Source organism: Vipera ursinii (assembly GCF_947247035.1).
Source record: "Vipera ursinii genome assembly, chromosome: 1".
NCBI lineage: Eukaryota > Metazoa > Chordata > Lepidosauria > Squamata > Viperidae > Vipera > Vipera ursinii.
The window spans coordinates 183,814,398-183,834,392 of record NC_139512.1 but is presented as its reverse complement, the minus strand read 5'-3'; the positions used below and the strand labels follow the sequence as shown (position 1 = coordinate 183,834,392).

At 37.4% G+C, this 19,995-nt stretch overlaps 1 protein-coding gene across 6 annotated transcripts in view; it reads left to right on the top strand.

Moving 5' to 3' along the window:
• The window catches only part of FN1 (fibronectin 1), a 160,757-nt gene that overhangs the window by 12,230 nt on the left and 128,532 nt on the right, over positions 1-19,995 (top strand). For all 6 annotated transcript variants that reach the window (XM_083354336.1, XM_083354335.1, XM_083354334.1 and 3 more), the window contains exons 4-12: positions 464-601; positions 2,393-2,524; positions 4,423-4,560; positions 11,397-11,555; positions 13,278-13,469; positions 14,081-14,260; positions 16,776-16,952; positions 17,312-17,464; positions 18,449-18,577. In XM_083354336.1, coding sequence (XP_083210462.1) covers positions 464-601; positions 2,393-2,524; positions 4,423-4,560; positions 11,397-11,555; positions 13,278-13,469; positions 14,081-14,260; positions 16,776-16,952; positions 17,312-17,464; positions 18,449-18,577 — 1,398 coding nt within the window. The remainder of the gene's footprint in view (positions 1-463; positions 602-2,392; positions 2,525-4,422; positions 4,561-11,396; positions 11,556-13,277; positions 13,470-14,080; positions 14,261-16,775; positions 16,953-17,311; positions 17,465-18,448; positions 18,578-19,995) is intronic.

Below are 19,995 nucleotides of genomic sequence, written 5' to 3'. Positions count from 1 at the left end.
GACTTGAAGCTTAAGAAGACTTGTGTGACAGTCCTTTGGATAACAAGACTTGTTCCTATAATCTAATCTAGTGAGGGACTAAATAGTTGACCAATTATTTTAAACACATATTTGAACTGTTCTGTATCTCTTGGTTAAATGCATTTTTCTTTATTGTTTTCTCCACTTTTTTTAAAAAATGAACTTTCATACAAATGTTCCAGTTGCCTGGAAACTCCCTTCTACTGTTAATGTGGATTTTTCAGATTTCTTTCTTTCGTTGGTCCAAGCACCTCTCCTATTCTTTATTTTTAGCTACATCATTATTATCCAAAAAGCCTTCTGCTTGTCACTACCATTACAATAATAGTCAATGCCACCATTAATTTTTTTGTTTATGCTCCTATAAATGATGTAGGGAAAGGAAATTAGAAGCTACAAGTTATAGATTTATCTGTGGTGATTTTTTTTTCTTCCTACACAGCGGAAGAAACCTGTTTTGATAAATACACTGGCACTACTTACCAAGTAGGGGAAACCTATGAACGGCCAAAGGATTCCATGATCTGGGACTGTACTTGTATTGGGGCTGGGCGTGGAAGAATCAGTTGCACAATTGCAAGTATGTATTAAATCCTTCACTGAGATGCTTAGATGATGTCCTCCAAGATAATGTGTTCATCCGTATACTCATATTGCTGGAATGTCATATAATCTAGTAGTTTTCACAGTAAGAAGAAGGTGCAAGACATAATGTTGCATAATCCTAAGGAATTTGTCAGTGACAAAGTTCATAGAGCAGTTAAGATCATCGACATATCAACTATTAGAAAACCACAAACTAATTCATTTCCTCTTTGATGGAATATATATGCAGGTAGCATTAAGTTTTATATATTTATTATTTGCTGTATGTTAACATTATAAATAAGTGTCTAGGTTATACTTGAGATTTTCTCCTGCATGAAGAAAAGGAGAATGTGGAAGAAGGCTGAAATAAACATGATTCAAGGAAGAGCTAGACTTCCCTCTCCAAGCCTCATGCCTTGAGGCTGATTTCAGTTCTCAACTCTGATATATTTTACATCAGGGCTTTTCAACTTTTTCACCCATTGTACCACTTTTAGGATATGGCAATATCTGAGTGCCACCATTCGCCTAGTAAGGTGTCAAAAACTTGATGACCAAAAAAAAAAAGAAGGAAAAAAGTGATGAAGTACAGGTAGTCCTCGACTTACAACAGTTTGCTTAGTGACTGTTCGAAGTTACAATGGCACTGAAAAAAGTGCCCCCCAAGCCACAGCCGAGCAAGACACCTGCCTGCCCACCCCGCAGCGTTCTTCCTCCTCTCCGAGGTTTTCATTGTTGTGAGCATTTCTGTTGAGGATTGGCAGTGGGGGTGGTGTGTGTGTGTTTGGTTTTTATTCCCCTCGTCTGCTGGGTAGTGCAGCAGCTTTTGGTCACTTCACATGACCCTGGGACACTGTGACTGTCATAAATATGAATCAATTGCCAAGCATCTGAATGAAAATCACAAGACCCTGGAGATGCTGCAACATTCCAGCTGATCGGCGCTTCTGGGCTCAGTGGAAGCTCCAGGATCAGTGCCAAGCTCCAGCTGGAGCCTGGCGCTGATCCTGGCGCTTCCATTGAGCCCTGACAGCCCCGAAGAAGCGCTGATCCTGGTGCTTTTGCTCAGCCCTGCAGCTCCAGCCATCTCTCACTCAGGCTTGTGCGGTGCTGCCACCCATTCAGCTCATTCCCCTCCCCCGCTACCACTTTTCTAGCATGGTCACGTACCACCTACCATGTCCCAATGTAACACAAGTGCTACCTGTACCACTGGTTGAAAAGCCCTGTTCTACATAAAATGGAGCCTGTATCTATGTAGCTGCCATGGGCTTTGTGGGGCTGCTCCATGAATATTTTTTTGAAAGATTATTTTTCATTACCACATGTCAGAACTTTGACTTTATTGTGCAGCAAGGATGAACTCTTCTGCTGATGATTTCAAATGTCCTACCACAATTTCTACCAGTCCTAGTTATTATAGTAGGAGAGGTGAAAGGAAATGGAACTCAACATTTTACTTCCCTCCTTATAGTTTTATAATCCAAATGTTTTTAACAACAAGGTCAACTAATCCATAATAAATTAGGGATATTTCTGATATGACAGGAAAGTGGCATTTTACAGTTATTAGACTGTAGGGACTTTCATATTGGAAAAGAAGCTAGCTGCTTTTCATAGCTGGCTGCATTATGAAGCATTGCCCAATGCTGAAATGGATGAAGGGATCTAAGGCTTTATTATAATATAACTGGGGCAATCTTAGAGAGTTGCAGAACCACTGGACATAGTAGATGTATTAATAATGTAACTTGGAAAAAGCTTCCTATGCTTTGTTTTTCAGATCGATGTCATGAAGGTGGGCAGTCCTATAAGATTGGTGATACTTGGCGCAGGCCTCATGAGACAGGAGGCTACATGTTAGAATGTGTGTGTCTTGGCAACGGGAAGGGTGAATGGACTTGCAAACCAGTTGGTATGATTTAGTTTTTTATGCATTTCAGAGGTCAAAAGTGCTAGGTATTTCAGTTGCAAATAGACCTGTTTGCGATAGTTACTATAAGCACACTTTTGATTCTTTGTGACAACATTTTTTTGTCTTAGTTGATATATACAGGTGAAACTCAAAAAATTAGAATATCGTGCAAAAGTTCATTTATTTCAGTCTCTCATCTTTCTCTTGGCAATGCCCCATAGATTCTCTATGGGGTTCAGGTCAGGCAGGTTTGCTGGCCAGTCAAGCACAGTAATCCCACAGTCATGGAACCAGGTTTTGGTGCTTTTGGCAGTGTGGGCAGGTGCCAGGTCCTGCTGGAAAATGAAGTCAGCATCCCCATAAAGCTCGTCTGCAGAAGGAAGCATGAAGTGGTCAAAAATCTCCTGGTAGATGGTTGCGTTGACCCTGGACTTAATGAAGCACAGTGGACCAACAACAGCAGATGACATGGCTCCTCAAATCAACACAGACTGTGGAAACTTCACACTGGACTTCAAGCATCTTGCAGTGTGTGACTCCATTCTTCCTCCAGACTCTGGGTCCTTGGTTTCCCAATGAGATGCAAAAGTTGCTCTCATCAGAAAAGAGGACTTTGGACCACTGAGCAACAGGCCAGGACTGTTTTTCTTTAGCCCAGGTAAGACGCTTCTGACGTTGTTCAGGAGCGGCTTGACAAGAGGAATACGACATTTGAAGCCCATGTCCAGGATCCGTCTGTGTGTGGTGGCTCTTGATGCACTGACTCCAGCCTCAGTCCACTCCTTGTGAAAGTCCCCAACACTTTTGAATGGCCTTTTCCTGACAATCCTCTCCAGGCTGCGGTCATCCCTGCTGCTTGTGCACTTTTTTCTTCCACACTTTTCCCTTCCACATAACTTTCTATTAATGTGCTTTGATACAGCACTTTGGGAACATCCAACTTCTTTTGCAATTACCTTTTGAGGCTTTCCCTCCTTATGGAGGGTGTCAATGATGGTTTTCTGCACAACTGTCAGGTCAGCAGTCTTCCCCATGATTGTGATTCCTACTGAACCAGACTGAGAGACCATTTAAAGGCTCAGGAACCCTTTGCAGGTGTTATGGCTTAATTAGCTGATTAGAGTGGGACACTTTGAGCCTAGAATATTGCACCATTTCACAATATTCTAATTTTCTGAGATTGTGTATTTGGGGTTTTCATGAGCTGTAAGCCATAATCATCACAATTATGACAAATCACGGCTTGAACTATCTTGCTTTGCATGTAATGAGTCTATCTCATATATTAGTTTCCCCTTTTAAGTTGAACTTTTGCACGATATTCTAATTTTTCGAGTTTCACCTGTATATAAATACTGAAAACATGCATACATGATCAAACTTTACCTGTACTTTTGACCTGTAGGTAGTGCTTCTGAATATTCCATAGACAATAAAAAAATTCAACTAGAATACAAGTATGCCATGGAGAAGATGCCAAGATTAATTTGTTCCCTTCTGTCTAGTCTTTAGAATTTTTGATAGGGAAGGGCATACTTGATTAAGAGATTCATGTTCCAAAGTTTGATGTGCTTTATTGACATAAGAGAAAATTCTCCAGATCATTTTGAAATATAATCCTGTATATAGTTATATACTGAAATATAGCCATGCCTTCAAAAGGAGCGTAAAATAAAACAAGCTGTCTGCAACACCAGTGTTGTAAACACTTAGAAACCTCTATTTCATTGAACTGCCAGATTTTTGCATGCTGTTTTTTTATCCAAGTGCAAAAAATATGAAAGCATTTTCTTTCCTCCATAAATAAGAAATGTAGTTTTTCCTTAATGAAATTGTAAAGAAAACAATGCAGTGAACTTATTTTTTCTTTTTCACCTTTGAAAATTAATTTCCCTTAGCTGAGCGGTGCTATGATAATACAGCTGGGACGTCATACATAGTTGGAGAAGTTTGGGAAAAGCCATATCAGGGCTGGATGATGGTGGATTGCACTTGCCTTGGAGAAGGCAGTGGGAGGATTACTTGCACTTCCAGAAGTAAGTATGGACTTGTGGCAGAGCAGCTCATGTAAAGTATCAGCATGAATGATGCTCTTGGGTATTTTTTCATTTCCTCCATTATTTTGAGAGAGGGCCCAAAGTCTGGAATGTTCTGCACACACTGTTTGGCTCACTGTATTTACATCATCCATGAAGATATAGTAAATTATTAGCGTAGTAAATTATTAGCAATTTGGTGGCTGCTGCCTTCTCCATCTAAGTAATGTGGCTAGAATGTTGCCTGTCAGTAGTTTCCTTAAATCAAGGGTGCTGGCCTTTTTCATTTTTTTCAGTATGGTAAAGCAACAAGGGACATGACAACTGCCCAAAGACGTCACTAGGGAGGGTGTGTTTGTGTCAAATTATGAAAGAACAATCATGGAGGGGGTTGGGGTTGCAAAAAAAAAAGTCAAGCATAATGTGATGACTTGGGGCCATACTAATGAAAAATTTAGTTTTTTTAATTGAAAAGTTTTACACTACATTTTATCTTTAACAAAACAAAACAAAACCCCTCCCAACCCCCTCCCCTCTTTCCAACCCTCCCCAACACCTCCCTCCCTCCCCCTCCCCCCTCCCCGACTTCCCAGAGCTAAATACAAGGTATAAAAGTAGAAACCATCATAATCTAACACATGCAAACAACAATAAACTATTAAATCTATCGCACTTTAACTCTTATAAAACAACTACAAGCAATATAAATATCACATCAATACTTATTCAAATGCTAAATGAAACTTTTTAGTCCCATATTTATTCTGGATGTAATCAATCCATTTTTTCCACTCCACAATATATATCTGTTGCCAGATTGGAAACTTTTAAAGTCCATTCTTCTATAGTCGGCAGTTCTTCCTTCTTCCAGTATTGCCCTACTAAAAGTCTTGCTGCCGTAATTAAATTCAACATCAACTTAATGTCCACACCAGTAGTGTCAGTAGTAATGCCCAGTAAAAACAATTGCGGACAAAACTTTATCCTTTTCTTAAATATCTTCTGCATATTCCACCAAATTTTAATCCAAAATGCTTTAACCTTTTTACATGTCCACCATATATGAAAATACGTTGCATCTTCACCGCCACACCTCCAACATTTAAAATTTAGTTTTAAACAAATTCTAGTTTGAATTACTTGGAAATAATTGCATAACATATGTCATTTTAACAACTTACTCTGTGAGGTCAATGGTCTAATAATCTTCCCAACTGTGTATGTAATATTACCTTATCTTTCCTCTTTCCATTACAAGATGTAGATGTTACCATCCCCAAAACAAATGAAATTGCTGCACCTGATTAATGTTTTGTATGAACACAACTGCTAAATTCAGAATAAGACCATGGCTTCTAAGAAAATATGTATTGGACTGAGTTATACCGACTGACTCAAGTATATGTTAAAAGAAAGTATTGTACTATTATTTCCCATGGATCTCATCCATAAATAAATAAGTACCCACAGATTCTAGCATAAGTGATATTTATATACTTTCAAGAAGATACATTTTATTCTGCTTTTTTGATCTGTCTTAGCCTTGCTGTTTCTTGTTGATATTTCTTTCACTTACGTATGTCTATAAGATCATAGAATATCTTGTTTTCTCTATTCTGAACTTTGTGCTAGCAGTCATGGAAATATGAAAATTATCAGAAAAGCTAAAGCAAGACTTTTATTTTGGAAAACATAGAGATATGTCTTTGAATTTTAGAGGGCTCAATCCTCTTCAATTCCAGGCTAACATTTATTGTACCTACTGGATATTGGTAGAAAGTACAATAAGTCTTGGTGTTATCCTGAAGAAGCTAGCTTAGATCCCAAGTGAAATTTATGAAAGTTTTGATTATATCTTCAGACCCTCTTTGAAGGCATTGAGAAGGTTCCACTAAACAATATAGAAGTACTTAGTAAGACAGTATGAAAATTTAATTCCATAGTTAAGTTACTATTAATTAATGAATAAACTTACTTAGTTACTCTTTCTCAGGAGGTCTTCTCCTTTCTGCATTATTCAGGTGAGTCTCCCAGTTTTTTTGAGTAGCAGATGACTGCATGGCAATGGAAAAAATTTCCTTTGGTGAATTTCCTTAAATTCTAATCCATTATAAATAAGATTGTCATATTAAAGATGAAAGAACCTAAAGTGAATCGTTGAAATATTCTTTCTTCTATGAGGATGCTTGTGATGAAAAATTACTACAGCTTGGATCCAATTGTATGCAAGATAATCACTGACATGCATAGCAAGTATTTAAAAGTATAGTCATTGGTTAAGTAAAAGCCATGTTTTAAGCTGTTTTAGGACATACCTAGTCTTTTAGAACTTTTTTGTGGTGGATTTTGAGATGATATTGTTTAGCTTTTAATTGAGGATAACAACTTTTCTTAATATAACGGTCAATTATATAAAGTAAATCCTCAGTTTGAAATTAAATTTTAAAACCATACAAGCAACACTTTTATTTAGTGTTTTTCTCTGACTGTAAACTTGTGGAGGAAAATATGTGTCCAGGTGTCAAATGAGAAAGTTACAAGGATGGAATGTTCTCAACTGCCAGGAAAAGCAAAATCAAATGAATGACGTTGACAGTATGTTTTAATATAGTATATGGCTCAGTGTTTTAATACAGTATATGGCCCAGAAATCTGTTGCTGAATTCAATGGGAATTCTGATTTCTTTTCTAAATATTTGTTATTTATACTGTTTGAAACTAAAACACTTGGCTTTGTACGACATTACTATTTATTCAAAATGCAAACATTTTATAGAATTATCTCAGCACACATATTAAATAATTCATTACCTGTAACAGGAAAATCAGGGTAAGCCATCATTTCTTAATGATGTGCATTTGGGCAGGTTGCATTTCTGTGTGCAGCACTTTCTCTTTGAATTTTATAATAATATTGATCAGTACCACAATTTCTTAACATAGCATAGCATTGTTTAGAATCATGTACATTTGGAATAAAGTTTGAAACTTTTCTCAGTGTTTTAGATTCCTTTATCAGGTATCTTCTATGCATTTGTTTCCATTTTCCCAAAATTTGTAATATTTCTTTCTACCCCCAATTAACACTCAGTTTCTAAATATATCTAGTTGGGACTAAGAACTTTGAGCTTAATTCTGTTTAATTCAGAGTAAATGTGTTTAAGTTTGCATTAGAAAACTACATTGTTTTTATTTATATTTTGTTTTATTAAAGTATATAATTACTGAAATGGTGGAGATAACCCTTGTAAGTATGGTCAACTCTTAATCATTCAGCTGGTTCCCAGTTTTGAATATTTTAAAAGTTTCTCCATTCATATAGCTGACCAACTTCTTGGCAAATTCACATACTCCCATCAATTTGGCTTCATGTCTTAAAAATTTTCCTCATATTCATTTTTTTGAAACCCAGCAGCTGAGTGACTGGGATGATGTAGCAATTTTCTTCCAGAATTGTGTCATAACAAATGGAACAGAATTTCTGTGTAGAGGGGAGAAATTTATCTCAGGGGGAGAGAAATTATTGACCTCATATTTCTGTCTTTCTATTCAAAGTTGATTTTATTTGTCCCAAAGGTGCCTTTTAAAGAGGCAACTCTGGACTTCGTTGTTTTTCTTTGAAGAAGTTTCGCTTCTCATCCAAGAAGCTTCTTCCGCTCTGACTGGATGGTAGGGAATAGAAGGATTTATATTCCTGGCAAACAGCTGGTCATTTGCATTCTTTTAGAGAGTCATTGAGGCCACTTGTAGGTTTGTCTGTGTCCTCAGGGTCACCTGAGTAGTGCAAATGTGTGTGGAGCCTTTTTGGAACTGCTGAAAGGACTGCGTTGTAGACTCAAGATAGATGATGTTATATCCCTCCCATTCTATTGAGAGCACTGTTCAGTTTTGACATAGATGGTCTTTGACCCCTCTTTCAGTCTTCTTTGTCCAAAATGTGAACTTTGCTGTCTTCAAAAGAGTGGTCTTGGTCTTGGTCATACATGCACACTTTGTCAAGTGTGCATATATGTTGTATTGGCTGAAGATACTGAGCTCTTCAGATATTCCTGCAATGTATGGAATTGACAACATTGCTTCATTTATTGTTCTCTTCTGTTATGGAGGAGCTCCTGCTGGGTCTTTTTGGGATTTGATGAAGGCCCAGTTGGGATAGCCACACTTTCTGAGGGCTTCCTTGTTTTAGTTCTTTTTCTTTCCCATCTTTGCTGGTAGGCAGGACTTCAGCTCGGTGGTTTAGGGTTCTGATAACTCCCATTTTGTGCTCCAGTGGGTGGTGAGAATTAAAATGTAAATATTGATATGTGTGTGAGCTTTCTGTAAACTTCACTGTCTTCTTTAATATGTATTGCATAGTCCAGGAAGGCTAGACTATTTTCCTTAACATTTTCCCATGTGAATTTGATGTATCTGTCCACAGAGTTGATATATTTAATGAATGCTTCCAATACCTGTGTTTTGATCTTGACCCAAATATCATCCACATAACTACACCAGTGAGTGGGTGGAATTCCTGTGAAGGAGTTTAGGGCTTTGGTTTCTACCTCTTCCATGTAGTGATTGGCCACAATGGGGGACACAGGTGAACCCATGGTGTAGCCATGTTTTGTCTGTAGAAACCTTCATTGTATTTGAAATAGGTAGTTCAGCATGGCACATATGTGGTCTGGACTCAGGTTGGTTCTGCCACCTAAGGTGCTGTATTGTAGCAATTGTTTCTTCAGTACCATGACGGCTTCAATTGTTGGAATGCAGGTGAAGAGGGAAGTCACATCATAGGAAACCATGGTCTCATCCGGGTCCAGTTTTATTTTCACAGGACTTCACCAGCAAGGTTTCGAAACTAAAACTGGACCTGGATGAGACCATGGATGACTGCTACAAGACAGCACCTTAGGTGACAGAACTAACCTACCACAGACCACCTATGTGCCATGCTGGATCTCTTCCTGACTGCTGCCTATTTGCAGGAATATCTGAAAAGCTCAGGAGGATCTTCAGCCAACACAACATACATGCACAATTTAAACCCAAGAATACAGTAAAGGCAGAAGTTTGTCTACTCCAAAGATAAAACACCCAGACTCAAACTAAGCGACATGATATATGCAGTAAAATGCAGTGAGATGTGCAGATCTGTACATTGGGGAGACAAAATAACCACTTCATAAATACATGGCACAATGTAGGAGAACAAACCCATCAGGACAAGTTTCAGCAGTCCATCTACATTTAAAAGACAAAGTCACTTTGGACAAGAGAGGAGAGCTGGCTTGAAAGAGGGGTCAAAGAGGCCATCTATGTCAAAACTGAACAGCTCTCTTTCAATAGAAGGGGAGGACTGAAACATCGTCTATCTCCAGTCTACAACACAGTCCTTTCAGCAGTTCCAAAAAGTCTCTACACCCATTTGCACCACTCAGGTGACCTTGAGGTCACATATAAGCCTCCACAACTCAATGACTCTTAAAAAATGTAAATGACCAGCTGTCTGCAAGGAATATAAATCCTTCCATTCCCCACCATTCAGTCAGAGTAGAAGAAGCTTCTTGGATGAGAAGTGAAACATCTTCAAAGAAAAACAAGAAAGTCCAGTTGTCTCTTGAAAAAGCACTTTTGGGACAACCATCACCTGCATGACTAAGAACCTCCATAGATGTTGATTATTTTTTTTTACTTATTTATAGAATTTGTATAGCCAGCTATCTGACAGCAGTGATTGTAGGCGATGAACAAAGGTTTAAGAACAAGAACAGCAATATGATTTGTAAAAATAAGCACCCCAAAACTAAAATGAAACATCCATGATTTTTTTCTTTAAAAAATGTGCACTTCCAATAGGTCAAACAAGAACTTAAAAACCAACCAACAGTCTTGAATGCCTGAGGAAATAGCCAGTTCCTTAATGCTTGCTGAGTCTGAGCCATCCAAGGCTCCAGGAAGCTGCTGGTCCATTGGGCAGGCAGTGTGGCAGAGAGGTGCAACTCCTAGGTCCCATGAGATAAGATTGCTTAAGAGTATTCTAATAGCATGAGCAGAGTACATGTAACTTGGGCAGTGTAGGACTTTATAGAGAATAATTAGCATGTTGAGTTGTATTGAGAAATTTTCTGGAAGCCAGTGTAGCTTGCTGCACAGAGATGTTACATGACAGTATCAAGGAGAGCTTTTGAAAGCCAGCTTTGTATCCTGCACAGTAATCCAGCCAGGGAGTGACCAGGGTGTGAATGATTGTGAATATGATCTCCTGATCCAGATGTAGATGCACTTGATGCACAAGATGAACTCTTAGATATGGCTGCCACTTGTCCTTTGAGCAGATCCAGAAGGACCTAAAATTGACCCAAGGAATTTGTGCCTTAGTGGAAGGCACAGAACAGTCAGTAATACCTGTGATTAAACACTGCACAAAAATGTGATTTGTTTGATTTGGCCTAACATGCTGCCTTATCTCAATTATTGTGTCTTGTAAATCATTATACATAAAACCCCAGCACCCTTTTTGTGGCTTCAGAGTTTCTCTAGAATGTCTAGAATCAAAATTTGTGGACATTTTAGTATTGGGGAATTGTTTGACAGTTTTAAGAGTTTTAATAAAAATTCTGTTCTATCTTTCCTTATGTGCAACATGGTTCTCATTCAAGTGTACTAAAAATCCATTTTTAATTGGAGCAGTTAAAATATGCCAATGGTAGTTTTGGATGAGACTGGATGAAAATATTGAGTACATTAAAAAATTCAGTATCTGTCCAAGTGGATAACCATCATGAATGGGTGCAGACTGTTGAAATAGCACAGGCTTGATCCTCTGGTGTGTGGTCTCTTCCTTTCTATAGACAGATGTAATGATCAGGACACCAAGACCTCTTACCGAATTGGAGACACCTGGAGCAAGAAGGATAACAGAGGAAATCTACTTCAGTGCATCTGCACAGGGAATGGCAGAGGAGAATGGAAATGTGAAAGGCATTCCTCTTTGCAAGCCACAGGTGTAGGTAAGTGATATACCTGGATGAAGTTGGATATTTATTCCTTCTTAATTTGCCTTTATTAAAACTACCTTGGGAAATCATAGATTCAAATTCAAAGTATTCAAATTGTGTAAGATTTCAAAGATAATAAAACTCAGTGTAATCTATAAAACAACTGTAAAATCAATGTAATTAAAAAAATTCTTGCCAACCAATGAAGTCTGCTAAAAAAATCCCCACATCTAAAATCGTTAGCATCACAAAGGCGGTTTGTCAGGCTTGACTTGATTTAGTCCTTTGGAATGATGAGAACGTAACCAAAGACTGAAAGTACAGATTCAGTTACCCACAGAATGGGGTGTACTAATTGTAGTATCAATAATAGAGGAGGCATTTTGGCAGCAATGTGGAATCTGTTTTAAGGAACTGCAAAATAGATAAGTGTGAAACCATGACTATTAATATAATCTAGTAGAACAGTTTAATGGACTTTTCAGTGAAAAAGAATGTTCATTAATCTAAATTTTAAATCCAAATTTAAATCTGATTTTTTAAAAAACTTTTCTTCCCAGAAATCAGCTATAGAGAAAAAGTCTTTTTCTTAATATAACTGTCAGAACCCACTCCAATCCACATCTTAAGAAAGAAAGACTCTTGGAGACAAGATTATCCAAGCAGTAACTTTTACTAAGACATAGATGATAGAGGGTATAATAGACAGGATCTGAAGAATCCCCTCACAGATCGATAATTTTAAAGTGTCCCCAAGCAAAACCCCACCCCTCAGTTCATTTGGTCAGTTCCAGATCAGTCAAATTCCAGGTGGCAAGCCCCTCATGGGAAAGGGAGAACCATCAGTCCATTCGTAGCACAATAACTCCCTTTCACATTCCATCCAGAGAAACAAACCAGAATCCCCCACCCCCTTTCTTAGTTGCTCGTAAGATGAGAGGGAGAATGCCTCTCATAGATATTATTGTGATGGGTAACAGGCAGGCTAGATAAACAAAAAGTTACCTCTAAGGAGAGGAAATGGAGGCAATAAACTCCCATGTTTGTTCTCTTTCCTCCTTGGGAATGGCAGAATCCAAGGTGGGGGGTGAGATTTGGGTTTGCACAGAAAGAGAGTTATAAATAAAATATAAATGGATTCTGACAATAACTTTAAGTTACAGGAAGGCAGATTCCAGTAGAAGTTTCTGAAAAATAATTTGGCAGTGGAACCAGTTACTGATGAAGACCCGGAACACCTTCCTCCCTTTGCTGCCTGTGTATAAGCAGAGGCTGGATCTTCCAGGAGACTGTTTCACTGTGCAGTGGGTTGGAATTGATACGCTAACTGGCCCTTATTAACATGAGTGTAAATGTTTTGTTATCTTCTGATAAACATAAAACAAATTAATCAAAAGTATTGTTGCATTCCCAGTAGAAATTCAGCTTTGCTAGGATGTTGAGAGGTCAATTTGGATGATTATTTTGGTCCAGTCAAAATGGTAAAAACAGTATTTTTATTAATGTTGGAAGTTTCAAAGTTCCACATTAACTACAACAGATAACTGGCTCATAGGAGACTATCAAGATTCTGTCTGTCCATTCATCCTTAGTATTACGTAGCTGCCCATTTCATATTCATGACTGGGTGGCTAACAGTGATTAAAAATAGGGTAAAGTAATCATAACCGATCAAGTGATACTATACAGGAATTCTTACTGACTGTTGCAAAACATCGCTTTTTTTATATGCAGGAAGTGCATCTGCAACTATCACAGATGTACGAACTGCACTCTACCAACCACAGCCCCAGCCTGCTCCTTATGGGCATTGTCTAACTGACAGTGGTATGGTGTATATCCTGGGAATGCAGTGGCTTAAGGCACAGGGAAGCCTGCATATGCTTTGTACTTGTCTGGGCAATGGAATCAGCTGCCAGGAAACAGGTAGGACATATTTTAAATATTTATTGGCATATAAAAGATGTTTCAATCATTTACCCTATGATAATGCATGTTCCTATCTAATTGGCATAGGCTGGGCTGAAGGTCACTACTATATTGTGAAAAACAAGTTATCATTTATACAAGGTCATGTGATCAGTCTGGCCTTCATACGATTATGTTTATAAAAGCATGATCTCCACGTCAATGGATTTGATATGAAGTTAGTTTAGTGTGGTTGGTTTTCGGATTCTGTTATCTTGTTCTCTCCAAAACCAGCCAGAATTGTGACTTTTTCTTTTATACAGACCCCTTCTACACCTACACCCACACACATACCCACATGCAGAGTGAAGTCTTGAATTATTATTTTTTTTGAATTTTTTTTGATGCAAGTAATATAATTTGCAACATTTGTGTGATGACAATCATTCAATCAATGTCAGTTACTGAAACGACATACTCCAAATTTTAAAAGACAGGACCCATGGTCCCACTGGTTTGAAAAACTGAGGTTTCACTATAATGTTTTTATATAAATACTAAATATTAATTTTTTAAACCAAATAACACCAGATTCTTGTGTAATTATAATGGTATTCTATGTTTTAAAGCTGTGACCCAAACTTATGGTGGCAATTCCAATGGAGAGCCTTGCATTTTCCCATTCACATATAATGGAAGGACTTTCTATTCCTGCACTTCTGAAGGACGTCATGATGGGAATCTCTGGTGCAGTACAACCTCCAACTTTGACCAGGATAAGAGCTATTCCTTTTGTACAGAGCAAAATGGTAAACTTTTTTGAGAAAAAAAATCTCTTGGGGAGAAATAGGATGCAGATTTTAGCATACATTGGGAAAGTGTGGTCATGGAAGTATAAAATATATTAGTTATATTTTAGCATTCTTTCACATGTCTTTTTAAAATATCGGCTGGGAATAGGAGGCGTGGATCTGCACTGAATAATGCATACAAGAAAAGTCTTGAAAACTAGGAAAGAGTAAGGGAATACAAAAGTCAAACATAAATCTATCAGAAAGGCTATTCAGTGCAATACATGAAATGTGTTTAGCATTAGAAAGGTAGGCTTATATCATGACGCCACCACAGCTTAACTAGATAGCAATGGATAGTCCTTCTCTACAGATGTCTTTATCAGGTAAAATGAAAACCGGTAATATTGTATACCAGATTGCAAGCTTTCCCTAGATGTCTTGAAAAGGATCTTCTTGACTATTGCCAGAGGCAGAATATTTGTTATTCCTTACTTGGTAAAATGTCATTATCCCACTATTTCTCTCTTCTGCTCCTACCCATCTCTATCCTGAGCATGCCCATTTTTACTGTATGGCTTTTAATATACCATAAATACTCAGTTTGACTCTCAGTATAAAAGTAGTTTTCTCTTCCTATTCTAAGTGATTGCTCCTTACTTTTAGACTTTCCAAAATTCTGAAATAACCTTTGTTTTTTGTTCCATGCTGAAATGAAACTGGGCAACGATGGTTTGGAGTCAGTTTTGCAATTATTTTTTTAACTAAGGAATAACTGAAGCTAATCAGTGTTAGGTGTTCGCCAACAATTGTTTTGTCATCATCTCAACTAATCCAATGAAATGTATACAGTATGCAGAAATGTTCAAAGACAAAAATAGTTTGTGCCATTTTGGTCACTTGGGTGTCCTCAAATTTGTGAGGAGGAAATGAATTAAATAGAAATAAAGCTAGTAGTCTGCATCTTTGGTTTTCTGCCCAATATATTAGGCTAGAAGGAAAGAGGTCTTTTGAATCTGATGGCTGCACTGCTCTGATGTCACTCCCAAGTCAAGCTGGAATTCTCAGCCAGGTTGCCATATATGGCAGAACTAAGAACATTAGCAAGGGGCTAATGTAGTTTTTTACTCTGTGAGATCTGGAGGAATACATGCCTTAAAAGTGGGATTCATTTGTGTAGTTTAATAATTCAGTATTATTTTATTAAAAAAGAAATTGTCAAATATTTTTAAAAGACTTTTATGAATACTCATTATATAAAAGAAACATACCAAAATCTTTAGCTATATTCCTTATTTTAATGTTTGATCTTAGAGGGTGGGAACAATATACTTCTGCTTACTGCTATATATATATGGCAGTTCTTGCAAAGAACTGGATGTACAACCGGAAAATACAGTTAAATTCTGCCTCACAATTTCTCAGATTTTTTTTCCTGTGCCAGAGGTTTCTATTTTTTATCATATTTTCAGAGTACTTGTGATTTTTGAGCTTATTGGAGGTGATTGTTCTTTATTATTATTGTTATTAGATGTTTATTCTGCCTTTTATATATTTTGGTAAAATCAAATATGATTTTAGATATGTGGTGAACATATGAAATAATTCTGCTCCCTGTGTATAATTTGGTCTCCTACTACAACCGTTCTGTGAGATAGGCTGGGCTCAGAGAGGAGGACTGACTCAAAGTCACCCAGCTCGCTTACCTGCCTAACAACTGCCAGCATTTGATACCATCATTCTGAAGCTCCCTTTTGCTGTCCACACTTTCTTGATAGTAGATTTCTTCAGTTCTGCAGTTTTTCATTAGATTGATTCAGACTTGGTAGAACAAAACTAGTTTGATTTTTTGGCAGAGAGCTACTGTATAGACTAGCTACTGACTTGCAGATGCTTTCATGCATTTTGGAACCAAGACAGAGGTGCGAGAGGCTAAGTCTCTCACAGTGGATAGAGCAAAGCATTCAGCCCTTTTTTCCCAAGGCGAGAAGTATTCAGCAGAAATAAAATGGATGTTTTAAGCCTTGTAAATACTTAAGACACCCATTTCATCCCTTAAGTTTCCTTAAGGCCCCTAACCAAATGGGGCCTGTTTGTGGCCACTTAGGAATGCAGTCCTTGACATGCAAAGGTTGGTGCAGCTCTTGAGCTGATGGAAGTTGCAAACTGAACTGACTTTGATGTGTCTCTTAATTGCTTTGGAACTTCTTTATAAATATGTTCCCACTTACATATATAGTCAAAAACCTGGAAAAATACAATTTTTATTAGATAGTTGATCAGTTAAAAAAAACCTTTTCCACATTTTACATTCTCAGTGGTTCACATAAAAATGGCAAAGATCATCATTCTTTGTTGTTTCTTTTTTCCATTTCTTAATTCATAACATTGTATTTTCTTTAAATTGTGAAAATGATTGCAAAAAAGTTTTCAGAAATAATTTTCACGAGTGTGGTATGCTGGATAGCAGATAGTAAAGTAATTAGCATGTAGCTAAGCTACAGTATTTATTTGAATAACATTTTTTTTGCAGTATTGATTCAGACACGTGGTGGAAATTCAAATGGTGCCCTGTGTCACTTTCCTTTCCTTTATAATAATCGGAATTACACTGATTGTACTTCTGAAGGAAGAAGAGATAACATGAAGTGGTGTGGAACTACCTCAAACTATGATGTTGATCAGAAGTTTGGATTTTGTCCCATGGCAGGTATATTGCACATATGTCTGTTAGGACCCAATTATTCCTTAATTCTTGGGAATTATGAAAATATTATTTGATATAAATATTCATTCACTTTGTATATACAGTTGTTGCGTATAGAGATTAGCCTCAGTAAAACTTTTACAATTTTACTATGAGAATAAAATATGTGAAAATCTATTTAACACACATTCAGAATACAGGGTTCAAATGGAAGTGCTCAGAAGAAAATGGATACTATAGGCACTATATACTATATAAAATCAATATGGAAGAAAGAAAATTTCTAAGGGTTAGTGGTGTTATTTTCATGAACAAGAAGCACATAATAATATAAGCCTAATTCATTTTTATATGTTGACTAGCTCATGAAGAAATTTGTACGACAAATGAGGGTGTTATGTATCGTATTGGAGACCAATGGGACAAACAGCATGATATGGGTCATATGATGAGATGCACTTGTGTGGGAAATGGACGTGGAGAATGGACCTGCATTGCATATTCCCAGCTCAGAGGTATTTTTAGTTTGGTTTGTCATTATTCATTATGTGATGTAGCCGGTTAAGAGTTAGCACAGTATGTAATATACTGGAATTGGGAAATCCTTGGTTCTCTAAATGCAGTGGTTATTCACAGCTCAAGTAGCATGGTCAATAGTGAGGAAAGCTAAGAGCTGTTTCTGAAGGGGCACAGATTATCTTTCCTGAATTAGAGTACATTTGGGAAACAGAACTATGGTGTAGGATCAATTTCATTTAACTGTTAAACTTGTTTCATATACAGCCAACAATGAGTAATCATTTACAGAACTTTGTTTTCTAGGACCTACAGCAAGAAAAAATATATGAGGAATATACTATAGTTATGTGCATGTGAAAACGTCAGTTCCTTGAAACCTCTGAGAATCATAAGCAAAGCCTTTGTGACAACATCTCATTCATAAATCTTATTTATTGAGTATGAATCTCAGATTAGTTCATCTGTCATGGAAATTATGCACAGAGCCAAAACCAATTAAAGGACATAACAAGATATGTGAATAGAATCATTGTTATTTGTAAACTATGATTCTGTAAACTAGGTTTGTGGGTTAACACCATATAATTGTTGTTTATTCACTAAATCATTATTAAACAAGGCATATGTAACCTAATGAGTGAATTGAATTACTTTATGTTATAGGTATTTGTAGCCAGCTTACTTATTAAGAGTTGCATGTGGTATGGGTTGGAGTGACTAGTCATTACAAATTTGAAGAAGAAATAATGTATTGGTGACACAAGATCTATTAAAAGATTTATAAAGAATATAAAAGTTTGTAGCAAAGGCATATCATAATTCACTTTTTAAATACTTTGTATGACATTCTTGCTTTTTTGGCTGGAAGCTTTTTGAATATAGAAAAACTATTTCATTCTTGAGAGATATTGGTAAACTGAGTGGAGAACAATATGCAGCTGTGCAAAATTCTAGCCATTATTTGTTCTTTTTTTAAATAGATCAGTGTATAGTTGATGGGATCACTTATGATGTTAATCAGACTTTTCATAAACGTCATGAAGAAGGACACATGCTGAACTGTACATGCTTTGGCCAAGGTCGGGGGAGATGGAAATGTGATCCTGTTGGTAAGTTGATTCCTTTTCATGCTCGTGTTCATGTCAGAAGCGCCACGGCACTTCAGGGTTGAAAGGATTAGCCAATGATATCACCGCTGCCCAGAGGGTGATAGGGACTCCTTTCATATTCCCCTTAATGTGCCCACTGAAGTGGTATCTATCTACTCTGCTGTTGCACACTTTATAACTTCTAGGTTGGCAGGAGCTGAAGTGAATGATGGAAGCTCACCACATCATGCAGCAGCCCTCAGGTCTCAAACATGGGTTTACTTATCATCAACTCAGTGTCCTAACCATGCATCCTTACCTTTCATGCTTAGAGCAATACACTATAAGGGGTTACCACCATGATTATGCCAGTAATTTTAGGCTGCTTCAAACTGTCAGTAACAGTAAGAATTGGGCTACAAAGGAACCTCTATGACTTAATGCTTATCTACATCCTTACCACCACCTCCAACCTCTTGCTTCTATTCTTTTTCCAGTGTTTTCTTCCCATTTGTACACTGCGGATGACAATCAAACTATTGCTTTTTTCCCTAATTGGTTGTTAACCTAGCCCTCATGTAATCCAAGTTAGATAGCCCTGTGTCTCCATTTGGAAATCCTAGAATTAGAGAACAAAGACAGAGCTCTAATACTATCTTAACTGAAACAAAATAAGCATGTTTTACATGGCTTCCACCTAGTTTTACTAAACTCATCAATAGAATCTGGGGTGGGTTGATCTAGGCTTCCACAGAAGAGGAGGGCAAGTGACAACATGTGCATCAAAACAGAAACTGCCCTTTTCATTATGGCATTTGATACATATATATGACCAGGAGGCTTCAGCTATGGGATCAGGGTGCACATTGTCATTTTCATAGCTGGTGACAAGTACCTGTATGATTGCAGCACTCGACTTAAAACTAGTTTTTCCTAAGCATTTATTACTAATATTTAGTGTATGATAAGAACCTGACAGAAGGGAAGTAAATATACACACAAGCCACATAATTATACACAAAAGTTCTATGGGGATATGGCAGTGGCCTCATAACTGGATGTCCAATTCAGCTATCCAGGCGATTGCCTCTGTCATTGCTTCATTCAGATCTTTTAGACAACCAGGGAATGCATGTTGTGGGCAATCTTAATATGTATGATAGTTTGCATACTAACAACAATTGCAACAAGGGGACATTTACCATCCCCAGTGATACAGGGCTGAGGAACTTCTGAGGGGCCCTTGGTGCTCTTGCAGACATTTCTTTACCCTAACTAGGTAACATCAGTGCTAATCTGCAAGAAAACAAGCAAGCTCAGAGAACACCAAGGAACCCTCATTTCAACCCTGAGCTATAAATATTTTTCTTCAGAGGCACTTCTTCCACTATTACACCTAATTCTGTTCAATTTCATTCGGACAAAGTAAGGCACGTCAA